Consider the following 24763-nt stretch of genomic DNA (forward strand, 5'->3'; position numbering starts at 1 on the left):
AAAGAAAATATTAATAATAAAAGCAATTAGTCTGAATGATCCGGCCAGCTTTCCGGCTCTCTTGCTGTCTTTGGGATAAATAAAGTTGTTCTATTCTATGTATTTGATCCTCTCTGCATTGGCTGGATCTGTTGTGCTTGATTGACGTTCTTGCATCTGCATGGACTTATTGCAGAAAAATTGAGCAGAGTGCATTGACTCTATGTTCTGTATATTGATTTAACAAACAGCTTTGCTAAAGTAAGCTCTGCAGCCACAGAGGATGCTCTGTAACTGGGGGCTTGACAAGTTGACGGCTTTTTAAATTTTGCTCCTGCAGTTCTCTTTCCAGTAGAAGGTTGATGCATTTTTTTTCTCTTGATGTTTTATTTTCTTATCTGACTGAGAATGTTTTGTGTCGCGCTCAACGGCTTCTCCTCTTCTGCTGCTCCTGCTTCTCTCCTTGTATGTGTTGTCACCAGATGTGGGGGGTAATTAGTTACATTTACTCAGTTACATTTACTTGAGTGACTTTCTTGAAACAAAATGTACACTGCAAAAACAAAACTAAAAATAAGTCAAATCTTCTTGAAATTGGTGCATTTATCCTTGATTTTAGAAGGTAAATAAAATGATTTGCCAATGGAATGAGATTTTTACACTTAAAATAGGAATAACTCATCTCTATCATCTTATTTCAAATGCAGGATGTCTAATTATCTTAATTTAGGGGTGAAAATACCTGCTAAAATCAAGGATAAATGCACGAATTTCAAGAAGATTTGACTTATTTTTAGTTTTGTTTTTGCAGTGTAGTTTTACTGCACTGTACCTTTTACTTTTACTTAAGTCATATTATAACTAAAGTATCGCTACTCTTATTGGAGTAAAATCTCTGGCCAGTCTACCTACTGTGAGCAACTTAATAACTAAAGAACAAAAAATGCACCAGAGAGACAAAAGCCCATAGTTTATGTTAAAGTGAGACTTCTTATTTGTTCACCAGCTTTGTTATTTTAATATTATTTTCTATCTGCTGAGATTATTGAGCCATTTGGAGGTTAAATGAACGTTCAGTAAACAGTAGATGTTGTCACTTAAAGTACTTTACACTGTTGTAACATTCTGTATACATTAACTGTTGTAAGTATTGCTTTAAAGTATAATGTTGAAAAAATTATTTGGAAAAGTTTTTCTTCTTCCTGAATTTGTTATTTTGCATTAATGTTATTCTTATTTGTATATATCTGGTAGCCACCTAGATGTGTGACCAGCCAGCAAAATGTCAGATTTTGTAGATGATACTCAGATTTATCTGCTGTTTAAGCCAGGATGCAGGAATCAGTGACATCGTCTCTCTGACGGCTTCTCTGCCATCAACCAGTGGCTAATGTGGAATGTATTAACTTTGATCCGTTTTTATACATTTTTATGAAGGTTTAACATGTGTTTATATGCTTTTATATGCTTTCATATACTTATATATGCTTTAAAATAGAATGAGAGTAGATTAGGATAAAATGCTAAAAAAAAAAGGTACCAGAGGAGAGTCCCAAGACCAGGTCAGCAATTAGCAGAGGAAAATGTTATCAAGGCCACCACACTGCAAAAACGGAACTAAAAATAAGTAATATTTTCTTAAAATGAGTGTATCTGTCCTTGATTTGAGTAGCTAAATAAGATTATCTGCCAATGGAATTAGATTTTTGCACTTAAATTAGGAACAACTCATTTCCATCATCTTATTTCAAGTGCAGTATATCTAATTATCTTATTTTAAGGGTAAGAAATATTCACTCCTTTGGCAGATAATCCTATTTACCTGCTCAAATCAAGTACAAAAACACAAATTTTAGGGAACATTTTACTTATTTTTAGATCTGCTTTTGCAGTGCGCCGAGCGAACCAAGAGAACAACAACTCCAATTATGGTATACCAGATGTTAGGGAGTATAACGGAACTGTATACGCCATTTTGTTCGTGTGAAGCCGTGTTAAAGTCAATAAAACGAGCCGGAGCTGGGAGTTGTGCAGAGTTGCTGTCCACAGGGGCTGGCAGGTGCATCTCTCCCTTTGCACTGCAAAAACAGAACGAGAAATAAGTAAGATTTTCTTAAAATTTGTCTATTTGTCCTTGATTTGAGCAGGAAAATAAGATGGTTGGCCAATGGAATAAGATTTTTGCACTTAAAATAGGAACAATTCATCTCAATCGTCTTATTTCAAGTGCAGGATGTCTAATTATCTTATTTTAGGGGTCAAAATACTCATTCCATTGGCAGATAATCTTTTTTACCTGCTCAAATCAAGGATAAGTACAATAACTTTAATAACATTTTACTTATTTTTAGATCCATTTTTGCAGTGTCCAAAGGGCGAAATCAAAGTCTGTGTTTCAGGCTGAGTTTTATGCATTCTTACACTGAAGTCCTGCACAACGACTCAACGAACCCGGGGAAGCAAGACGGCTTCTACACTAAGCTAGATTTATTTTATATTTTTTTGGTGGGACGGTTATTTCGCAACGAAGCTGCCATTTCAGAAACATAGAGGTCATATTCGACAAATGGATTTAGAGCTGGAAAAACAAATGGCCTCTGTAGTTCGTCTTTGTCTTCAAACTAAACGCAGCAGCTCGCCTCGTCAGGCTCTTACTACAACATATTGAACCTGTTTTATTTTCTCTACATTGGCTTCCTGTCCATTCTAAGATAGATTTTGAGTTATTTATTTTTAAAGCTTCTAACAGCCTAATTTATCCGAGTTATTGAGCCTCTCTGTTGGCACCTGGTCCCTCGGGTCAACATTTACTCACGTCTCCACGGACAAAGTCCGAATGTCGGGGTGACTGAGCTTTTTCTGCGGCTGCACCTAAACTGAGGAATCAGCTTCCAGGAGATCTTTGATATCTAACTGAACTTGACCTTTTTAACTCAAGGTTCAAGACTTTTTAATCAGGCAGGCGTTTAACGCCTAAAACTGTGGTGGCACTTCTGGTTTTACCTACCTGGTTTTTAGCCTGCTTTGATGTGTGTGTGTGTGTGTCATATATTGATTTTGTGAAGCACTTTGGTCGCCATTATTGTGGAGGTGATGAGGGTTATACAAATAAAAGCCCGACGGATTGATTGTTAAAGGGCAGGTTCTTACGTTAACTGGTTAGCTTCATCTGAAACAAGTTGAACTTCATGTAAATATTTATTGATGTGTCACATTTTAGGCTCAAGTTTAGGGACGATTTGATACAAAATCTGAATTTATGGACATTTGGAATGAACACACTTTCACGTACTCTGCGTACGTTATGAAGACATGAGAGTCTAAAACAAGACGCAGGGACATTTTAATTGGGTTTGTTAATTTCACGGCAGCTGTGGCAGATTTTATGCAGCCGCTGCCTTAGCCTTGATGCTCCATTAATTGGTCAGGAATTGCATCTTTTCTTTGACCTCACTGGCTGTGCTTCTCTTCCAGGGCTGTCCAGCAGAGGGCAGCATAAGATCAAGGTCTGCCCCCAGTAAGTCAGCTCTCTGCCTGATCTCCTGATGAGTTGCTGTCAAAACTTTGATTTCTTGAAATGTTGGATGTCCCAGCTGTGTTTCATGTTCATTCATTTAAACGTATTCTGGTTTTTGGCTCAGGTCCCAGAGCAGTGAGCGCTGTCAGGATCACTCCTCTGACAACCATGAAAGGTTCTCCTGATCTGATTCCCTCTGCAGGTGAAGTTCTCCTCTAGCTTCTCCACTTTGCAGCACCGTAAGCCCAGACGCTGCTGTGAGCACAGTTCAAAACCATCTGTGAAAAAAGTGAAATGTGGTTTCCTATTCTGCTAACATTTCGCAATCCTGCCCCTAAAAAAAAAAGTCAACCTTTATCTTTAGATATTTTATTTGAACAGATCCCAGGTCGTCCCTCGGCTTTTCTGTGGGATCAGAGCCGAGGACTGAGGCCCCAGAAGGAGGTCCGCTGATCCATTTCTCACAGCAAAATAAGAAAAGAGTTATGATGTCAAATAACGTCTAGATTAAAAACAAAGTTAAAGTGATCCACCCCTTTACCAGACACATCTTCACTCTGATCTGTTACCGGTTACATAAAGAAACGCCTTAATAATGTGCAACATCTTATATTTACATCCTTCTAATATTATTTTCATATTTACAAATAATATATGGCACATTATATTTACATATAAGCTACAGTTCCAATATAAGCAATGACAGCAGCAGTAATAAAGCTGTTTAATATCTGGACCTTGCTTCAGCTCCACAGACAGAAAGCAGAAAGTTGTCCTTGTTAATCTGCTGATGTCTGTTTAAAACTGATTTAAACCTCTTAACTTCGCTTTAGGTGCGCAGTTTTTTTATGTTTTCTGGTAGCTGCTGATTTTTAGCTTTGAACCTAATTAGCGTTTTTTGTACACGCTAATTTCTACACTGCAAAAATGGAACTAAAAATAAGTAAAATTTTCAATAAATGAGTGTATCTGTCCTTGATTTGAGCAGGTAAATAAGATGATTTGCCAGTGGAATAAGAATTTTGCACTTAAAATAGTAACAACTCATCTCCATCATCTTATTTCAAGTGCAGGATGTCCAATTATCTTATTTTAGGGGCCAAAATACTCATTCCATTGGCAGATAACCTTATTTACCAGCTCACATCTAGGACAAAAAGACAAGTTTTAAGAACATTTTACATATTTTACTTATTTTAAAATCTGTTTTTGCAGTGAATTAAATCTGTTAATTTTAATAAATCTGACTGTATAGATAGTATACACATGTTTATATAAACATATAGTTTATATGTTAGTGATTTGTAGACACCCGGCTTTGTTAACTGTTCTTAGTGCTCTTTTTTTAAGTATAATTAATAATTATACTTAAAAAAAGCTTTAAATATTGAGTCAAAATTGTTGTGTGTCAATATTTTTTGTGCTTGGGATTTAATTTAAAAATGACTTATTTCACCCAAACACTGACTAAATGCTCTAAAATTAAAGGCTCGACCTTAGACATTTTCTTTTTATTAGCGCGACGCTTGGCTGAGTGTTACAGAGCATCACGTTTTCATTCGGCGGCCTGGTTCTGACGGTGCGGATCTATTTCGGGAAACCCCGAGGCGGCGTTAACCTGGAACTCGCTGCCGCTTTAGAACGCGGCTCCCGCTCCGAGCCTCGCCGGCTTTGGTTTAAACGGACCGGTGTCCTTTTTCTAACGTCTTCCAGATTTGGACCCGAGCAGAGTGTGCAAGGGCAAAGGTGTGGTGACCCTGAGGGCCACGCTCGTCCACATAGACGACGAGGACCTGGGCAGCGAGGAGCCGAGCCTCATCGCCACCGCAGGTACGTCCGGCTGTTCTGCAGCCGCTCTCAGCGTCATGAGGTGATGTTTAGTCCACTGTCGCCTCATGCATGCTCAGTATGAGGGATTGCTGCAAAGCCATCAACAATGCAGACGACTGTCCACTGTGGCTCTACGCTCTTTCAGGAGGAGTGAATGCTGCTTGGAGAGACTTGATGCAACCTGCTGGGTTTCCTTAGAGAGGAAACCTTCTGACCAACCTGTATAATCAGATCCAATCTATATAATCTGATTGAATTTGAGTTTGTAAAGTGCCTTGAGAGTGTGAATTGAATTTTTTGAATGGATATCTTTATTTCGAACATGCAGGAGAAAGTATATACAAATAAAACAAAAAAAAAACAATAAAACAATGTTTAAAAACATTGGAGAGAAAACAATAAACAAGCTACCATTCTTTCCTGAGTTAATATACCTCTATTGCATGTGTGAAAAGGAGTAAGAAGAAGAAAAACTCCAACCCTTTTAATTAATTTATTTCTTCAATTTACCAAATTTATAATTATGTTGCTATATATATATATATATATATATATATATATATATATATATATATATATATATATATATATATATATACACATATACCCATACATATGTACAAATAACAAAACAAAAAGTTATGCTTATCTATACCTTATGAAAATAATTTCTTTGTACATTTTTTTGAAATGTTTGGGCGTTGCTTTAGGTTCTCATTTAGTTTGTTCCACAATCTAAATCCGCAAATTGATAAACATAATCTTTTCCTTGTAGTTCTACATCTATTAGTCTTAAAATTTCCCCTTCCCCTTAAATCGTACCCTCCCTCCCTTTCAGAGAACTTCTTTTGTATATTCCCAGGCAATAGGCTATGTCTTACTTTGAACATGAATACTACAATTTGGTATTCGATTAAATCATGTTATTTTAGTAATTTAGATTTTAGAAATAACGAGTTGATGCTATATAAATAAAATTTTAATTGAACTGAACTAATCGTCGCAGCAGATGATCTTTGTTTTTGCTATAAAAGCGCCTCTCTAAGCTCTGGCAGGTTCCACATGTCCTGGAGTTTTGATGCTCACACTCAGAAAACCCTGTTGCTCAAACGTTTCCACGCAAACGTCAAAGAGCTCTCTTGTCACGGCGCGCCCACGCTGCACTTTGGACCACTGTGGGTCGTTTGTTGCTGCGAACGGTTTGGAACCGGACGGGCAGCCGGCCAAGGCACCGGGGCGACGCTTTAATTGTCCAACATAAAGGCCACTGGAACAAACCGTCTGTGCAGCTGCCTGAAAAGGCTTTTTGTCCCGTCACCCCCCACCCTGGCAAAGTTCAGAGACGGTGGGAGAGTCTTGTTGCCGTCCGCCTCTCGGTTGGGACCGGGCCGCCAAACTCACGGAGCTCTGGACTCGTTTCAGGCGGCTGGGCCGGCCAGATCAATGGAGACGGATGTAAAGTGGCCGAGGGAGGCAGCGACGCCGCGGCTCGTCTACCGCCTGAGAACCACACCCAGAGCCAGGTACCAGTAACTCTCACCACGCTTCCTCCGTCAACAGAAAACAGATCTTTGTCAGATGCGTTTTTTTTTTTTTTTCCTGCACTTTTTAGGCCGATTCACCCAGAAGCATAAGAGAGAATCCAGCTGGTCCTTGTTCGGATGCTCAGAGCTGTGACCCATCAGGTAGCGGCTGTGTTTATCCCCGCACCAGCTCGGTCAACCCCACCATAGTCCTGCTGCAGCACAACAGAGGTGAGCTGCAGGCCTCCAGATGTTTTTGACCGGTGCACGTTATTTGTGTTTCTGCGTCAGCATCCTCACCGTCTCTAACACCGACCTGATGCTTTCACACTTGGCTTGGCTGCTACGTCCCTTTTCACTGCCATGACTTTGTCTCTCTCTCTCTCTCTCTCTCTCTCTCTCGCCACAGAGCAGCAAAAGCATCTGTCTCACCTGGAAGGTATGCATCTGGGTTTTAGCAGTAAACACGTCTTTGTTTTCCCTTCCCGGCTGTTGCACTACATTATGACCACTGAAGACTGACTCTCTCTTCATTAGGGCCTGTATTAGTAGCTGGGAGACTTGGTATCATGCAGCTACAATGCAAAAAGGGAACAAAAAGTAAGCGAAATTTTCTTGAAATAAGTTTATTTTTTCTTGATTAGAGCAGGTAAATAAGACTATTTGCCAATGGAATAAGATTTTTGCACTTAAAATAGGAACAATTCATCTCCATCATCTTATTTCAAGTGCAGGGTATCTAATTATCTTATTCAATGGGTAATAATACTCATTCCATTGGCAAATAGTCTTATTTAGCTCCTCAAATCAAGGAAAAATATACTAATTTTAAGAAAATTTTACTTACTTTTAGTTCCCCTTTTGCAGTGTACTGAATAAGTTTTCCCTCGCTTTGTTTAAAACGGGGAAAAATGGGCGAACCTTAAGATTTGAGTGAGTTTAAAGAGCTACGGTATGGAGAGAAGGGACCCAGGAAGTTACTGCAGGCGCTGTTTGAGTCAACGCCGGCTCTGATGGAAACGGGTCAGAACCCAGAGTGCAGGCCAGGTTTTTTTTTTTTTTTTGGCTGTACAGCTGCAGACCTGACAGGCTGCTTACCAGGGCGACGCATAAAACCAGGTTGCATCATGGGAATAACACACGCTGAAGGAGCCGGTGTGATGCTTTGGGCGATGTTCTGCTGGGAACCCTTGGGTCCAGACGAGGGTGTCGCACTGACGTTCTTCACTGGGTTCTACACCCAATGGACCGAGCCCATTTAGATGATGATGATGATGATGATGATGATGATGATGATGATGATGATGATGATGATGATGAGTTGATCAGGTTAATCTGGGCAGCAGCTGCTGGCTACTAATTCCCCTCATGAATCCTATGGAAGCATCTCACTGCCAAAAGCAAACTAAATGTAAGTAAAATATTCTTAAAATTAGTGTATTTGTCTTGATTTAAGCAGGTAAATTAGATTATCTGACAATGGAATATGATTTTTTTTGCACCTAAAATAGGAGCAACTCATCTCCATCATCTTATTTCAAGTGCAGAATATCTAATTATCGTATTTTAGGGGTAAAAATACTCACTCTGTCGGCAGATAATCTTATTTACCAGCTCAAATCAAGGCAAAATGCCCTCATTTCTAGAAAATTGTACTTACTTTGAGTTCCCTATTTGCAGTGCTGGAGATCGGACTTAAATATCTTTGGGAACAGATCGTTTCCCTGGTGTCCTGATGGAAATAATAGACAGAGGGTGTTTTTTTTTTTTACCGTTGCTTCAGCTTATTGTTGCAGACACCCTCGCAGAGCCGGTCGTGCTGATTATAGCGTCCATGTGGAATGTGAAACCCGCGGACACCGGAGCACCATGGACACAGAGGCATTTCTCACACGCCCACCAGGTCGTGACAAACGGCCGTAACGTAGCCTCGTTCACACGCTGGCGACAACAGTTGCTTTTCCCTGGCGTCCGCAGCCATTTAATCATGGCTGTCGTGGTCGGCAGACGCAGCCGTACCTGACATCCGAGTCATCGGCGTCTAGTAAGATTCCCATTTTTGTTCCAGAGGCTGAATTGTTATTAGCTTTGAGCCACAGCTGTAGCGGCACATGGTGTTGTTAATCGGTGTCTGCTGGTTTGGTGGTAATTGAAGGAACAACGGTTGCACTATAGAGGCAACAATGAGGCGACAGTGAGGATTTATTGACTGCTTTTCTGTAGACAGAAGAGAAAGGGTCTGGAGAAGATGAGGTGAGCGTTATGCTGCCTGCTACGTTGCTCAGGAGGATCGGTTTGGTGCTGATTAGTGTTGGCATCTCCATGGAGGGACGCACAGACCTGCACTGCAAAAATAGACCTAAAAATAAGAACATCTGTCTTCAAATGAGTATTTTTTCCTTGATTTGACCAGCTAAATCAGACTATTTGCCAATGAAATAAGATTTTTGCACTTAAAATAAGAGCGTCCTGCACTTATTTAAAGTGCAGGACGCTAATTGTCTTATTTTAGGGGTAAAAATACTCATTCCAGATCATCAGCTGCTCAGATCAAGGAAAATATACTAATTTCAAGAAAATTGTACTAACTTTTAGTTCCCTTTTTGCAGTGTTCATGGCTTTGAAGTCAACAATATGTTCCGAAGGGTCACCGGTGACCACCCAAAATTCTGTTTCTGTTTCTGTTAAACTATTAGTAAATCATTAGTGACGTGTTTGGGCGCTGTGGTTTTTATTTTTTTGTTCTTAATGCAGTCTGTTGTGCTTTTCAGAGCCGACCTCGGACGCAGACAAAGGCCCTGGTCCTGGCAGGCACGCTGTGAGTCCGGTCCCTGACATGGACGGGAAGAGGCTGCGGCTGTCGCTGCACTCCCCCGTCCTCGGCCCCATAATCCAGCCCATTGTGCCGGTGCGGGTGAGCGACCGCAGCCACTCTCTGATGAAGAGCGATTTACTGGCTCACAACGACGGCTCTGTCCTTCCCCAGCCGTCCGAGCTGATGTTATAACGAGCTCAATAAGCCGAGCTGACATGTTCCTGCGGTTAAAACGTTTTCATTGAAGATTCAGATTAATTAAGGTGTTAGTTGCTAAATTCTGACATTTGATTTTCAGAACACCGAAAAGTCCAAGGAGTGGTATAAGACGATGTTCAAGCAGATCCACAGGCTACCCGGTAAGTGTCGTCGGCGTCCCCGCTGCCGTCCACGTTGTGTGCGTGTCCCTCATGTCCTCTGTCTCTCCGTCACTGTGCTCAGAGCCTATTGAGGAAAATCCCTACCGCCCCACCTACATTTTCCCCGAGACCCGTGACATTGGCATGAACCCAAAAGGTACAGGACGGCGTGCAGCCGCGGCCTTGCCGGCTTTACTAACCTGCAGCCGCCTGCGGCTCTGGGGTGCCCGGGTCTGTGGGACAAATGCGTCCGTGAAGCTGAGAGGCTCAGACCTCCTCTGGTGTTTGTCCAGACCACGGAGCTGCCATGTTGAGCTCAATTCCCCCCGGTTAGGTACAGAAGCGAGTGATTATGAGGGTATGGACGTCCATAAACGTGGCTAAACGTGGTTGAGGAGGATCACACGGGCCGGCCAAGCCTGACCTTCTAACTTTGTTTAATCTAAACTTGGACAGGAAAAAAGTCTAAATCTGTTTTTCTGGGCTGAAAAACAAAAGACAGGCAGTGGGAAACCTGAGAAAGATGCGCCTGGACATTCGATTCGTTTGGACGGACTGATGTTTGGTGCGAGGACTGAAAAAAAATAAGTGACGTTTTCTTGAAACGAGTGTATTTGTCCTTGATTTGAGCAGCTAAATAAGATGATCTGCCAATGGAATAAGATTTTTACACTTAAAATAGGAATAATTCATCTCCATCATCTTATTTAAAGTGCAGGATGTCTATTTTTCTATTTTAGGGGTAAAAATACTCATTCCATTGGCAGATAATCTTATTTTTCCTGCTCAAATCAAGGACAAATCCACTAATTTTAAGAAAATGTAACTTATTTTCATATCCCTTTTTGCAATGTAATTTAATGAGGAACACAAACTTTATTTTAAGGCTGAACATTTAAGAAACTCAGATTTTCCCCACTGTTGTTTTACTTCTGCTTCATCATCAGGATTTCCGCCACCCTCCGTGAGCTTCAGCATCTGATCATTTAAATCCACATCATATTTCTGGCTTGTCCAAGTTTCACGCACCGATGTGTGTGGATTTTTTGTTTTTTAGGCAATTATGGCTCTTTTAACAAAACGTTTAAAGTATTTTTTAATGAGAACAGAGTAAAACGTAGCTCTCCTTCTAACGAGCCTTAAACCTGAGGAAATTAATGTTATTGTTTCCCCCACATTTCATTTATAGAACATATTTTACAAAAGAAACATTCAGTTTCACAGTTTAATGGAAAAATAACCTACATTTATCGTCATCGGTTTAGTAGTTTTTATTTTAACAAATCTACTCTCAAGGCAGTTCCAATTAAATAAAGCCTGAATATATAAATGGGATTATATGTATATACCTACAAAGCTTGTTCAGAAAACACGCGTCTCACTCTGCTGAGGATCTTGTCACAGGGTTGAGTTAGCCAAGAAAGCATCTTCCCTCACAGTTTTGATGAAACTGTATTATTATGGGGGGAAAAAAGCTCTCTTTCAGAGGTAAAGATAATTGTTTTCAGACACATCTTACAAAACAAAAAGTTGACATGGCCTCTCACTGCTCTGTTAGTTTCCTCACAGCCATCGCCTGTAGGAGCTCATCGGTGCAGGGCTGCAGCAGGCCTGCTGCAAGACAACAGTGCTATCCACTGTGTAGCCCTCGTCCAAATCTATGAGTTGATATTCCACGGTTCTCAGTTCCTTCTGTGTTTTCTGCATCTGGAAACGGCCGGGCTCCTAAACGTCTGCCGGTCGCCGGGACCGTTTTCTGAAAAATTGCTCCCATCGCTCAGGTTGCTCAGTCCTGTAGTTCCTGCACACTGCAAAAAGAGAACTAAAAATAAGTAAAATTGTCTTAAAATTAATGTATTTGTCATTGATTTGAGCAGGTAAATAAGAATATTTGCCAATGGAAGGAGTATTTTTACTCCTAAAATAAGATAATTAGATATCCTGCACTTGAAGATGATGGAGATGAATTGTTCCTATTTTAAGTGCAAAAAATCTTATTCCATTGGCAAATAGTCCTATTTACCTGCTCAAATCAAGAACTAATACTTTCATTTCAAGATTTTTTTATTTAATTTTTAGGTTTTTTTTTGCAGTGCATGTGTTTTTATGCTCTGTTAAATGCCCAAAGACTTCACTGTAATGCCCGAGTGTCTCCAGAAGCTCGAGATCTAATTTAAAGCAGGATCCCAGCATTTAAAGCAGGTTTTGACTGCTACTTTAACACCGTCCTGGTATGAGAGTGCATACATCTAAAGCTGTGGAAGTCAGGGTTGGTGGGAAATAAGAACGTCACGTGTCATATCCAGCTGGAGTACAGGTTAATTTATCCCTCAGCGTGTTTTTAAATGTTTACCATGCTTATAAATCTGTCTGTTTAGCCAATGATTTAAGTGTGACTGGCTCTAAACGGGTTGATCTGCACAAACACAGACGGTTCACATTGGCAAGGACGCTGCGCTCCTTTAAATCTTTTCCGTCGCCTTATTAATCTAACCTCTCATTCTTTGATTCATTTCACCTTTTCCCCTTTTTATGTCAATCATTTCATACTGATTTTTAGATGCATTTCTAGTTGAATAACAGTTTAGCAATTGTGCATCATTGGCTGTAGCGTTTGGTTTTGGCCACTAGGCGGCGCTGCTGTCCTGTTTAATGGTGGTCTGCAGCCTTCAGGTTTCAGCGCCAGATAATCACAGTAGGAGGTGATTTTTGTAAAAAAAAAATATTTCTAGAGAGGAAACTACGATCTAAACATGGAGAGAGAGAAAGATAATACAAAAGAGTTTATTTATTATTATTTCATTGGTCTGAAAATGAATTTTTAAGCCTCAATGTGCTGCTCTGACTGCCATATGACACAAAATGTCTAATTTTTATAACTCTGAGTGGGTCGCCACGGCTTTACGCTTCATTACTAATTCAAAGCTCTGCTCCTCAAAGCGGCTCGGATCCCTTTTTTAGCTCAGTAATGCTTCTTGTAAAAAGCTTTGATTATGTCTGTGATGCTGGACCTAATGGAAGTTTTTTTTTTTTTTTTTCTTAGCAGGAGCTAAAGAGGAAAAAAAATCTTTTGAATGTTAATGTGTTGTGAATTATTTATAGATTTTGGATGTATTCTGTTCTTTCTGTTATTCTGGCCAGAAATAGAAGTCTGCATTCACTCGCCTCCCTGCATCGCCGTCGTGTTATTTTGTGGCTCTCTTGCTTATTTTGAGCTGCTCTTGTAGTGCGGCGGGACGAGCGCACCACACACGACTTTAATGGCCTTTAGGAACAGGAAATGGGCGCCAAAAATCCACACAGAGTTGGCTCCAGCAGCCTGGAATATAAACCCAAATCGCCTGTAATGTTGATTTGAGATGAATCTCAGTACTTTTCTCTTTTTTTTTTCTCGTCTCTGGTTGGTCCAGAACGCTGCAGCGAGCAGGAACGAACCAAAGGGCTCACATCACACCGGTTTTTATCTTCTTTATATCAGATACCTGTCAGATTTAGATTTTTGTTTTTGTTTTGACTTTTACTTTTACTTTTAATGGACAGGCTCCCCAATTCGTCTTTTACACTGCAAAAAGGGAACTAAAAGTATGTAAAAAATTTCTTGAAATGAGTGTATTTTTCCCTGATTTGAGCAGCTAAATAAGACTATTTGCCAATGGAATAAGAGTTTTGCACTTAAAATAGGAACAATTCATCGCCATGATCTTATTTCAAGTGCATGATATGTAATTATCTTATTTTAGGGATAAAAATACTCATTCCACTGGCAAAAAGTCTTATTTAGCTGCTCAAATCAAGGGAAAATAAACAAATTTTAAGAAAATTTAGCTTACTTTTAGTTCTCTTTTTGCAGTGTAATCACTCACGGTCCTTGGGCCAAAAGCTCCTGAAGGTCCCCAAGACCCGGTTTAAAACTCGAGGGGACCTGTCCTTCCCGGCTGTAGCCCCCGGACTGCACCCCCCTTGTCTCTCCATGTGGCCGACTCTGTTGAATCCTTTAAAAAAGCAGCTGAAGACACTTTTATTTAGACAAACGTTTACTTAAATCTACGTATTTATGACGTTATCCTTTTTAAGCTGCTCTTGTGATATTTAAGTTTGGTATTTTTTACACTCTGTAAAGGAGCGGCCCTCGAACAGGGTTCCCCCGCACCCTCGGGGGTCTGCGAACCACGGGTTGGGGGTCTGTCAAACGCATGGCTAGAATGCAAAAGGAAGGAAAACTTTTATTCTGCTGAACTTTTTATTAAACCTTTTTTTTTCTATCATCGATATACGTCTATAGATTGTTATATATTATCAAATTATCATCCAGCCCTCGCATCATATCCTGATGTGTGTCAGAAGAAACGTCGTCCCTGGAAATGTTTTTGTCTGGAACATTTTTTTTCTCCAGACAAAGAAATTAAAATACAGGCTGTATGAGCAGAACTGTAAAGAAAAATGATGATCAGATCAGATTAAAACAAGTAATGCGCACATATCCGATTGAGAATCTGTGGGTGTTTTTAATCGGTTATCAAAATGTGCATTTATTGAATGCAGAATATCAATATCTAGGTGTAAAGAAACGAAGCAAGTCTTAAAGATGCAGAAATTTCTACACCATGACTTCACGACAGCTTTATGCTACATTTAGTTGACTAAAACTAAAACGACTGCAGACGACTAAACTGCGGCTAGAACCAAATTTAAAAAGTCACTACAATGAACACTGGGCCCGGCTGCATGTAATTATACATGTATGTATAATTTTGACTGTTTGTGGATCACTGTGTGGCATTCACAGTAAATCCATTATAATAAATCCTGCTTTTTAATCTCATTGCACATGTTTGTTGTAGAACAGTTTTAACAATTAGTAAAAGACAAAAAAATTTAAATTATATTTAAGCCCACGACTGAAAATAAATAATTTAAATATAACAATGAATTATTCTTTTTCTCCTTCCGCTGTTTCAGACGATGCTCCGACCCCCTTTGGTTACCTGGATGACGGTGAGTTTTGCCCCGGCTGGATGCAGAGGTCCATCCGGACCGCCGTGTTTATCCCCCTGAGGACTTTATTTGATCTTTATTTGGACTTTATTGAAATTAATTCGATCTGTGCTGCAGGGAGAACCGTGCCACGCTCAAAAAGCGACGACCTGGTAGACTCCAGAGGGCGGCTGATGCCGGTGCCGACCCGGTCCTCCTCCCTCAAACCCTCTGCCAGACGGTCTGTATTTAAGGAGAGAAAGCACATCTTCTAACATCTTCTAACCTTTCCTCGTGTATCTGTTGCTACTTATTCACATGCAGTTAGACTCTGTCTGCGTAAAAAAACACCAAACGCTGTTCTGGTCTGACGCGTTCAGATAAACTCAGTCTGGAGCCGCTGCTGATGCGTTTGCATCCTTCTGTTTCCAGGGTGGAAGGATTAAACAACAATTAGTCTGAGCTACGCAGGTTCATAATTATACATACAGGTCCATGTTCCAGACAATGAATCTGAGCTCGTCTTTACGTCCCAGAACCAGTTCTGGTGTGTGTTCTGGGTCCTCGCCCCGCTGGAACCATCAAGCCTGACCTCCTTTTAACCATCTAGCTGCTGTCAGAGCTAGCTCTCCTGCTTGATTATGCCATGCAGGCGATAAACCAGAACATCTGGTAACGAGCAGGTAAATAAGATGATCTGCCAATGGAAATAAGATTTTTCACTTAAAATAGGAACAATTTACCTCCATCATCTTATTTCAAGTGCAGGATGTCTAATTATCTTATTTTAGGGGTCAAAATACTCATTCCATTGGCAGATAATTAATTCTACCTACTCAAATCAAGGATAAATACACTAACTTTAAGAACATTTTACTTATTTTTAGATCCATTTTTGCAGTGTAGTCACTTTCCAGTCACTTGAGGGTAAAAGTATGGCTCAGATGATTAAAAAGTGGACCCAATTAAATATTTCAAGAGGGCAATTATCCCAAAACTACATTTAAATGTGATTTGAAAAGGAAACATGAAGCTAACATGAAGCGTTTTTGAAAAGAACTCCAAAAAGGGAACTAAAAGTAAGTACATTTTTTTGAAATTAGTGTATTTGTCCTTGATTTGAGCAAAAAAATAAGATTATCTGCGAATGGACTAAGTATTTCTACCCCTGAAATAAGATAATTAGATCAACTGTACTTAAAGGAAGATGAGCTGTTCCTATTTTAGGTGTAAAAATCTTATTCCATTGGCAGATCATTTAAACTTGTTTCTCAAAACAATGACAAATACACTCATTTCAAGAAAGTTTTACCTACTTTTACTTCCCTGTTTGCAGCGTGCGCAAAGGTGCCCTGCATTTAAAAAATGTAGGGACTATGTTTAAATGTGCAGCGTTTAGCACGACAAATTTAAATGAGCACGACTAGGTCTGCAGGATGATAAAATCTGATTAAAATGTGGCCAAAAAAAAGGCGTCAAATATAAATAATTATGCCAGAAAGTTCGTTGATGGCTACAAAAAAATCTGCAGTCCAGTCGGAGCTTCCTAAGGCCCGTTTAACCAAATATCAGAGAAAGTGTTTGAGCCAGTATGTATACTGTTGAGCCTGTGTGGATTCTAGAAAATCCACAATAAATTCAGACTTATGCCCATCTTTGTTTTTTTTTTAGTTAAAGTAAAACATTAAAAGCTCCAAATTAACCTCCTGAGCAGAGCGGCTCTCACGCAGCTGAACGACGGCGAGCGTGATGAAGGAGCAGGTCGCCCTCCTCCATTTTTATTACCACAGGAAATTTCTCCTTCTGTTCTTTTTTTTTTTTTTTTTTTTTTTTTTGCTGTAGTGTTTTCTGAGACGTAATTCTCCTTTTAACGTGTTGAACGGTGAGTTTACCGTTGACTAAAGTCTCTCACTGGGTCTCCGTCGTCGGATTGCCGCTCCGCCCAGACCGTGATCTGGACTTCCTGTCCTGTCATCGTCGTCAGAGGAGGCAGACATTGAAACGTCATGTTTATTTAAAAAAACAAAAAACAAGACAACATGTCAGCCATCGCTGGTTGCCATGGAGACAACTGGATAAGGATTGGCTCTCTCTCCTCTCTCTCTCTCTCTCCCCGCTCGCCCCGTCCTTCACTGACGCCCGCCTCTCCTCCACAGGAGCGAGTGGGAGCCCCCGGATAAAAAGGTAGACACCAGGAAGTACCGCGCCGAGCCCAGGAGCATCTTTGAGTACGAGCCGGGGAAATCGTCGGTGCTGAAGCTGGAGAGAACGGTACGCTCGCCTCCGCCGCCACCGCCACCGCCTCACTGTCTCTCTCTCTCTCTCTCTCTCTCTCTCTGTCTCCCTGTGTGTCTGTGCACCTCTCCACTGCGTCCATCACACACCCCTCCCATCCACCGCCGCCTCTGCATCCCAGCTGCTCCGTCCGTTCGGCAGCAGCTGGGAAGGAGACGCGCTCGGCCGCGACATTCCTGGAAGGGTGTCCCGTTACAGGAAGCCATTGTTGGGCTGGATCGGCTCCCTGACACAAAGCCACCTTTTAGTCAGGTGGTCCGCTGTGGGTTGAACGCGTGAACGTCTTCTCCTGCTGTCCAATTTTAAATGTTTGCAGGCTTCGTGTGATCCTTCTAGGCAAACATATCAAGGAATGATTGCTCGCTGTGACGGAGCAGCTATACGCTTATGTAATTACTGCCGAGCCGGGTTACTAAGCACCGGCCCCCTGTTCCCAATCAGACCTCGCTCCAGTTCGCCTGTAAGACAATGAACTCACTGGTTCACTGATTTCACGCGGCGACGCTTGAAGTCTTCCCCGAAACAACACGAAGGATGGCGGAGGGATTCGACCGTTCGCTTTTTTGTCCGTAAAACCACAAACTTCAACGTGTTGCGGCGGCGTTTCATCCCAGAGGCGCCACACAGAGTTGATGCGGGGTAGTCGAAGGTTTTCACATGTAAAAAAATGCTCTCTGGATTCTCAGTTGGATTTATATCTGGACTTTGACTGAACTATAGTAGCTCTGGCCGTATGTTCAGGGTGTTCCACCTGCAGGAAGCCTTGGCCCCAGTCTCTGACAGCTTCTCTTTCAGGATTTCTTTCCCTCCATTAGAGAAGTGTCCCTGCAGCACGGCGCCGCCACCACCGTGCTTCCCCATGGATCTGCTGTGTGCAGGTTGAGCATTTCGCATTTTGCATTTAGGTCAAACGTTCAGCTTTGGTCTTAACCAGGTCAGCTTTCTCACTCTGTGACAGACCTCTAACTGAACCGCTTATGACCGAATATCTGCGCGGGATAGAAAGCGCTACTGAAGCATCTCCTGTTGGTCTGAGCGGAGGGTCTCTGCAGCTCCTCCAGAGTCGCCCCAGGCCTCTGGGCTGCTTCTCTGATCAATGCTCCCCTCGCATATCGCTTTAGGAGGACGGCCATGTCTTCAGGTCTACGGTCGTGCCTTACGTTCCACATTTTCCGATGACTGAACGGTGCTCTGTGAGATGCTCAAGCCTTGGGATTCTGTATTTTAATCAGATTTAGCTTTAAACGTCTCTACAACGTCCTCCCTGACCTCTCTGCTGGGTTCCTTTGGTCTTCGTGACGCTGACCTCCACAGAACAGCTGGATGTTTACGGAGAACAAATTACACGTAGGACTGGACGATATAGAAAAAAAGCTTAGCGATAAAATAGAAATCGTATCGATCGATATAGATAATTATCAACAAATTCAAAACATATATTTTAAATGTAGCCCTGGCCATTTTATGCTTAGCGGCCTATTTTTAGATAAAGAACAACAAACTCTGAAGTCAAACTCAACCCTTTATTCAACAAACTTTTTACCAAAACTGCAAGTTTTTAAAGAAAGAAAAAAGAACATGTGCTCTCTGAGCTCTTTGAAGGGGGCGGAGCTTGGTTCCTGGGTCTGCGTTGTGATTGGTTTACTTAGACTTAGACTTAGACAAACTTTGTCATTTTGTATGCACAAAGTGCGTACAGAACGAAATTTCATTTGCATACAGCTTAAGAATTTCAGTGAATTGCAGTGGATTCCAGAATAAAGTAACTTTGCAGGAAAATAAAGTAGCTTTGCAGGAAAATAAAGTAGCTTTGCAGGAAAATAAAGTAACTTTGCAGGATAATAAAGTAACTTTGCAGGAAAATAAAGTAACTTTGCAGGAAAATAAAGTAACTTTGCAGGATAATAAAGTAGCTTTGCAGGAAAATAAAGTAACTTTGCAGGATAATAAAGTAACTTTGCAGGAAAATAAAGTAACTTTGCAGGAAAATAAAATACCTTTGCAGGATAAATGACTTTGGGAGGATGTAACGACTGTAATATTAACTCAGATGATTAGCTAGAATCTAAAAGGAAGGAAAACTGTTATTTATTGAACTTTTTATTGACCATTTTTTTCTATCATCGATATGTCAATCGATAAATATTGTTATTGAATTATCGTCCAGCCCAAATTACACGCAGATGTATTCCGTTTTTTGACTGACCTCTGAAGGCCTTTTTCGCTGGTCGATGACATACAATGCTAATAAAATATGTTGACGTTTGTGGTTTTACAGTGACATCACGTGTAAAAAGGCTGGATAAATACAAATACTTTCTGGCGAGGCATCGTACGCAGATGTACGTCACTAAAAACGGGATTTTGTGCACAGTGTGTGTTTGGTCCAAGATATCCGGAACATCCTGGGACAATGTGAACAGAGCTCAAGCTTCTCTGTTTCCAGCGAGACACATAACCGCGCGCAGCATGCTGCAAAAATGGATCTAAAAATAAGTAAAATGTTCTTAAAGTTAGTGTATTTGTCCTTGATTTCAGCAGGTAAATAAGATTATCTGCCAATGGAATGAGTATGTTGACCCCGTAAAATAAGATAATTAGACATCCTGCACTTGAAATAAGTTGATGGAGATGAGTTGTTCCTATTTTAAGTGCAAAAATCTCATTCTATTGGCAGATCATCTTATTTAGCTGCTCAACTCAAGAACAAATACACTCATTTTAAGAACATTTAACTTAGTTTTAGTTCAGTTTTTGTAGTGGCACGCTCACATGTGTAGAAACATTACGCAGAAGGCAGCAGCTGCTAAGCTTAAACCAGCACAAAGGCTGAAAACACCCGGATCTCTGCGTCTCTCTTTCCCTTCTAGTCTACGGACATTAAAATCGATAGTTTGAAAGCCAAACTAACCAGCTGGACGTTGAGGTGCGATGAGCACAGACGGGTCGTCGGGTACTAATTAGCCTAAGAGGCGGATTTGGTTTCTGGTGAGCAGATCTATGCTGCGTGGCGTTTATCGGCTGCTGCCTGCTCTGTTGCATCACTTCTCTCATCTCCACACGAGCGCAGAAAACGAGCATTTCATTCCAAAACATCAAACTGTTTCAGGAAGACTTTTGAGAAACAAGAGGGACGTATGTCATTTCATAAATCACAAACCGGTCGGTGCGCGCTCTCACCTGCAAGATGTCTGACTGCATCTTTACCCTGGTGTGCATAAGCTGTGCTGTCTGAACTGTCTTCTCTTTGTCTTTCTCCTCCTCCTCCTGTCGCCTTGCCCCTAAACTCAGGATGTAAGTCCAGAAGATGTAGATTTAGAGAATGAGCCTTGGTATAAATTCTTTTCAGAGATGGAGTTTGACAAAGCGGTAAGTGGTCGCTGTCTTCCCGACGGCAGCTTGTCGTCACGTCCTGCATGTCATGTAACCTCCATGTTGAAGTAACGTCTAAACAACCCGTCTGTCTGTCTGTCTGTCTGTCTGTGAGATCTGCCTCTGTTTCCGCTCCCAGCCTCACTGCGATCCCCTGAGTGGAAGATTAAAGTGTGTGCTGGTCTTCAACGAGGCCAAGCACTGATCTTCAGCCTCTAGTCAATCATCACACGTTTATTTCCTGAAACTTCAGCCGTTTTGGGGACTATACAGCACCATCCCGTCTCACTGACGCCCCTGATTAATAGAAAAATGAATTCATGTTTTTTTTCTACATCGTTTGATGGCTTGAGAACTAAAACACACTTTTATCTTCAATAGAAACAGCAAGGACACAAAAATATATAAAAAAAGAGTCTTTTATTGCAAAAGAAAAATCTATCACTGAAAGTATTCAGAAAACTTCAACCTTTAATTTCATTTATACACATGTAAGGTGTGTATGAATGAAATGAACAAAAATAATTGTTTATTTTCATCACTGGTACCACAGTTAATGACATTCTTTACGATTCTCAAATATTTTGTAGAATATATTTCACTTTTCTAAATTAATCCCATTCTGGGAACTTTTAATTAGTGATTTGTGACTTCCTGGTTCCCTGCAGTTCAAAAATAATGTGGCCCAATTCTCTTTGCCAATCTTCAAAATGGGAAACATAAGAGATGCTGTAGTGAGGCAGCTGTGTGTTGATGTCTGTTAGTGTGGAGGTGGCTGTAGGAAAACAGCTTTTCACTTGTTGGAGAACCTTAGGGTGAATCTTCTGATCTCAGTATACATGCACTATTGAGAGAACCTCGTGTCAGTAGCAGCCATTACACTGCAAAAGGGTAACTAAACGTTAGTAAAATTAGATTGAAGTGAGAGAGCATTCACTCCTCCTGAAAGAGCGTAGAGCCACAGTGGACAGTCGTCTGCATTGTTGATGGCTTTGCAGCAATCCCTCATACTGAGCATGCATGAAGTGACAGTGGAGAGGAAAACTCCCCTTTAACAGGAAGGAAAACCTCCAGCAGAACCAGAATCAGGCTCAGTGTGAACGCTCATCTGCCTCCACCCACTGGGGCTTAGAGAAGACAGAGCAGAGACACAGAAAGCACAGAAGCACACATTGACCCAGGAGTACTTTCTATGTTATATGGTAATAGAAGATGATCTGCCTCCCCTGATGTTACGGCTAACAGAACACCAGACAAGGTGTACCTTCTATGAAGAGAAACATGACAGAGAGAAAGATGAAATAACAATCAAGTAATCTAAATTGGAGAACAGTAGGAGAACTCAGCAGAGTGAAATAGACCCTGATGTCCTCCAGTAGCCTAAGCCTATAGCAGCATAACTATAGAGATAGCTCAGGGTAACATGAGCCACTCTAACTATAAGCTTTGTCAAAAAGGAAAGTTTTAAGCCTAGTCTTAAAAGTAGACGGGGTGTCTGCCTCACTTACCAAAACTGGGAGTTGGTTCCACAGGAGAGAAGCCTGATAGCTAAAGGATCTGCCTCCCATTCTACTTTTAGAGACTCTAGGAACCACCAGCAGACCTGCAGTCTGAGAGCGAAGTGCTCTGTTAGGAACATACGGGGTAATCAGAGCTCTGATATATGATGGAGCTTGATTATTAAGGGCTTTATACGTTAGAAGGAGAATTTTAAATTATATTCTTGATTTAACACTTTATTAAACATGGGCTTAATGAAGTGTTTGATACCTGCTGAAAGGTTGCTGTTTTATGAGGAACTTTTAATCTGACTGAATAGTGCACATATAGCGGGATCAGTAGTGTGGAGTCCACAGTATTGTCCGTCGTCATGACTGAATACGTTATTGTCTGTGACCTCAATGTCTCCTTTATTTCGTATTACTGGATCAACTGAACCACCTGTGACTAAATTTTCAGTGCTCCTCCAGCGCCCCCATGTGGTCAGATGCTGATTAGCCGAATGAGTCGGTCGTGCATCTGGTTTTTGTCACGATGCTTCCTGAGTAGAGTACAACATCTGCTTTGTATAGTGTGGGATTTGATTAACTTATTATGGGGCCATTGCTGCAATATTTGAGTTGCAGATGCAGCGCTGCTCATGTGGCGGGATCCATCGCCGGTGTATGTGGCGAACAGATTCTGTTTGCTACAGGGTTAAATGTGTAGGAAGGCAATGAGGAAAAAGCCATTCATCCAGTGTTCATGTTTATTGTGTTACGCCGATGAAATTATGATTTTCTCTTGCACGGATTGGATCTTGCTCGTACCCGTCTGGCCCGGAGTGCATTACGAGGTCTGGATCAGATGATTCATGCAGGAGTCACCTCTCAGCGGTTGTCCTCTTAAGCATCGGGCTCCAGGGTAATCCTGCCTGCTGCGGTGCCTGTTATATTTATCAAACATACCCATACGGTGCAGGTCTGAAGCAGGGCTGTGACACATGCGCGCCTCGGGCCTTGTTTGGTACCAGACAGCAGCGGCCCCCAGAAACAGATGTTGTTCCTCCCGCTCCGCGTTACTCAGAGCAGCCCCCCCGCCACGCCCCACATCATGTGAGGCGGCACCAGCGACTTCGGCGTGAGCTCATGTTCCTGCATGGTCCAGACACTCCTGTTTGAGGTTAGCAGGAGGTCCAGGAGGCTCAGTCCCGGAGGCAGCAGGCAGACGCTGCTTCCCCCGGCAGTCTGGACGTGTGCCGGATGAGCTCGGCTTGATGACTGGCTCCTGTTTAATGTCAAAGTCACTTCTAAAGCTGCACCTGGTATGTGCAGCATTTGACCTTAAGGCCCAGCCAGACAACGTGGCTCATTGGGGCGTGATTGACAAATCGGCAGACGCTCGGTGTTGCTGTAAAAGAAGCAAGTCTGTAAAACGGGAGATGCTTAAAGGAGCCTTCACAGCCGACACATATTGGGCCTGGTGAAGCATTTCTGCTGAAAAGGCCCAGGGATGACCCGTTTTCAGCTTTCTGCCAGAGAATATCTGATTCTTATTAAAACTGTTCTAGTATTAAAGAGTTAACCGTGCCATGCATCCTGGAAAAGGATCCAGGAGATTTGAAAGAGAAACCCAGAACCACGCGGATCCTGGGTTTTCTATCTACTCATTTTTAAATTCGTTTTTTTTATTGTTAAACATCTACAGTAAGTCACCACTGCGATTGATAACCTCTTTTTCAAGGGAGACCTAGGAAAAATCAAAATAAAGACAAATAAGAAACCGTTACGAAACATTACATGTAAAGCATCTTATATAAATAGGATCTCACTGCAAAAAGGGAACTAAATGTAAGTGAAATTTTCTTAAAATTAGTGTATTTTTCCTTGATTAGAGCAGGTAAATAAGACTATTTGCCGATGGAATAAGATTTTTGCACTTAAAATAAGAACAATTCATCTCCATCATCTTATTTCAAGTGCAGTTTTAGTGGTAAAAGTGCTCATTCCATTGGCAAATAGTCTTATTTAGCTCCACAAATCAAGGAAAAATACACTAATTTCAAGAAATTGTTACTTGCTTTTAGTTCCCTTTTTGCAGTGCTCTAAAGACTATTAAAATAAAGGAAATTGTTCTCCTTTTTATTTTAGTGTTTGAAGCTAAAAAGCTAATTCCTAGCGGTTCTTAGTAGCTTGTGCTTTCAGTCAAAGGCCCGGTAGAGTTTATCAGACGCCGCACATTTAAATGTGTGAAGGTAGGACAGAAAAGGCGTTTATCTCATCATGACTACTTTGCATGCAGCTTGTGCCTTAAGGCCTATTCACGCCGCACCAGGACAGAGAAAAATGTTCTCTCCCACTGGGCTGCAAAAACCTAATGACTGTTGTGCTGTTCTTGCAACCCATGTAGTTCTGTTACATGAAAACAGGTTGCAGGAGGAGGAACGTATGAGCGTCGTGAAGCGTTGTCCTGGCCAGAAGGAACATTGTTCTTGTTCTTGCATTTCTCTGTTCCTGTGCCCTATGTGTCGGCTGTTATGGACACCCGGCGACTGTATTTCTACGTGCATGATGGGAAGACAAGACGTCTCGTCTCACGTTGTTTTTTAATGCTCCACTTA

The 24763-nt window shown here is 41.4% G+C and overlaps 1 protein-coding gene across 11 annotated transcripts in view; it reads left to right on the plus strand.

Moving 5' to 3' along the window:
* The first annotated feature begins 3453 nt into the window (after positions 1–3453).
* The window catches only part of LOC105915919 (sorbin and SH3 domain-containing protein 1), a 56689-nt gene continuing 35379 nt past the window's right edge, over positions 3454–24763 (plus strand). For 5 of the 11 annotated variants that reach the window (XM_036126371.1, XM_021309356.2, XM_036126374.1 and 2 more), the window contains exons 1-13: positions 3454–3496; positions 3621–3698; positions 5210–5326; positions 6749–6849; positions 6939–7080; positions 7259–7288; positions 9621–9763; positions 9963–10023; positions 10106–10180; positions 14983–15018; positions 15136–15238; positions 17154–17268; positions 20584–20661. In XM_036126371.1, coding sequence (XP_035982264.1) covers positions 3665–3698; positions 5210–5326; positions 6749–6849; positions 6939–7080; positions 7259–7288; positions 9621–9763; positions 9963–10023; positions 10106–10180; positions 14983–15018; positions 15136–15238; positions 17154–17268; positions 20584–20661 — 1035 coding nt within the window. In that variant the 5' untranslated portion in view covers positions 3454–3496; positions 3621–3664. The remainder of the gene's footprint in view (positions 3497–3620; positions 3699–5209; positions 5327–6748; positions 6850–6938; positions 7081–7258; positions 7289–9620; positions 9764–9962; positions 10024–10105; positions 10181–14982; positions 15019–15135; positions 15239–17153; positions 17269–20583; positions 20662–24763) is intronic. The other 6 variants (XM_036126366.1, XM_036126370.1, XM_036126368.1 and 3 more) reach the window with 6 other exon arrangements.

This window comes from Fundulus heteroclitus, chromosome 22 (assembly GCF_011125445.2).
Source record: "Fundulus heteroclitus isolate FHET01 chromosome 22, MU-UCD_Fhet_4.1, whole genome shotgun sequence".
Lineage (NCBI taxonomy): Eukaryota > Metazoa > Chordata > Actinopteri > Cyprinodontiformes > Fundulidae > Fundulus > Fundulus heteroclitus.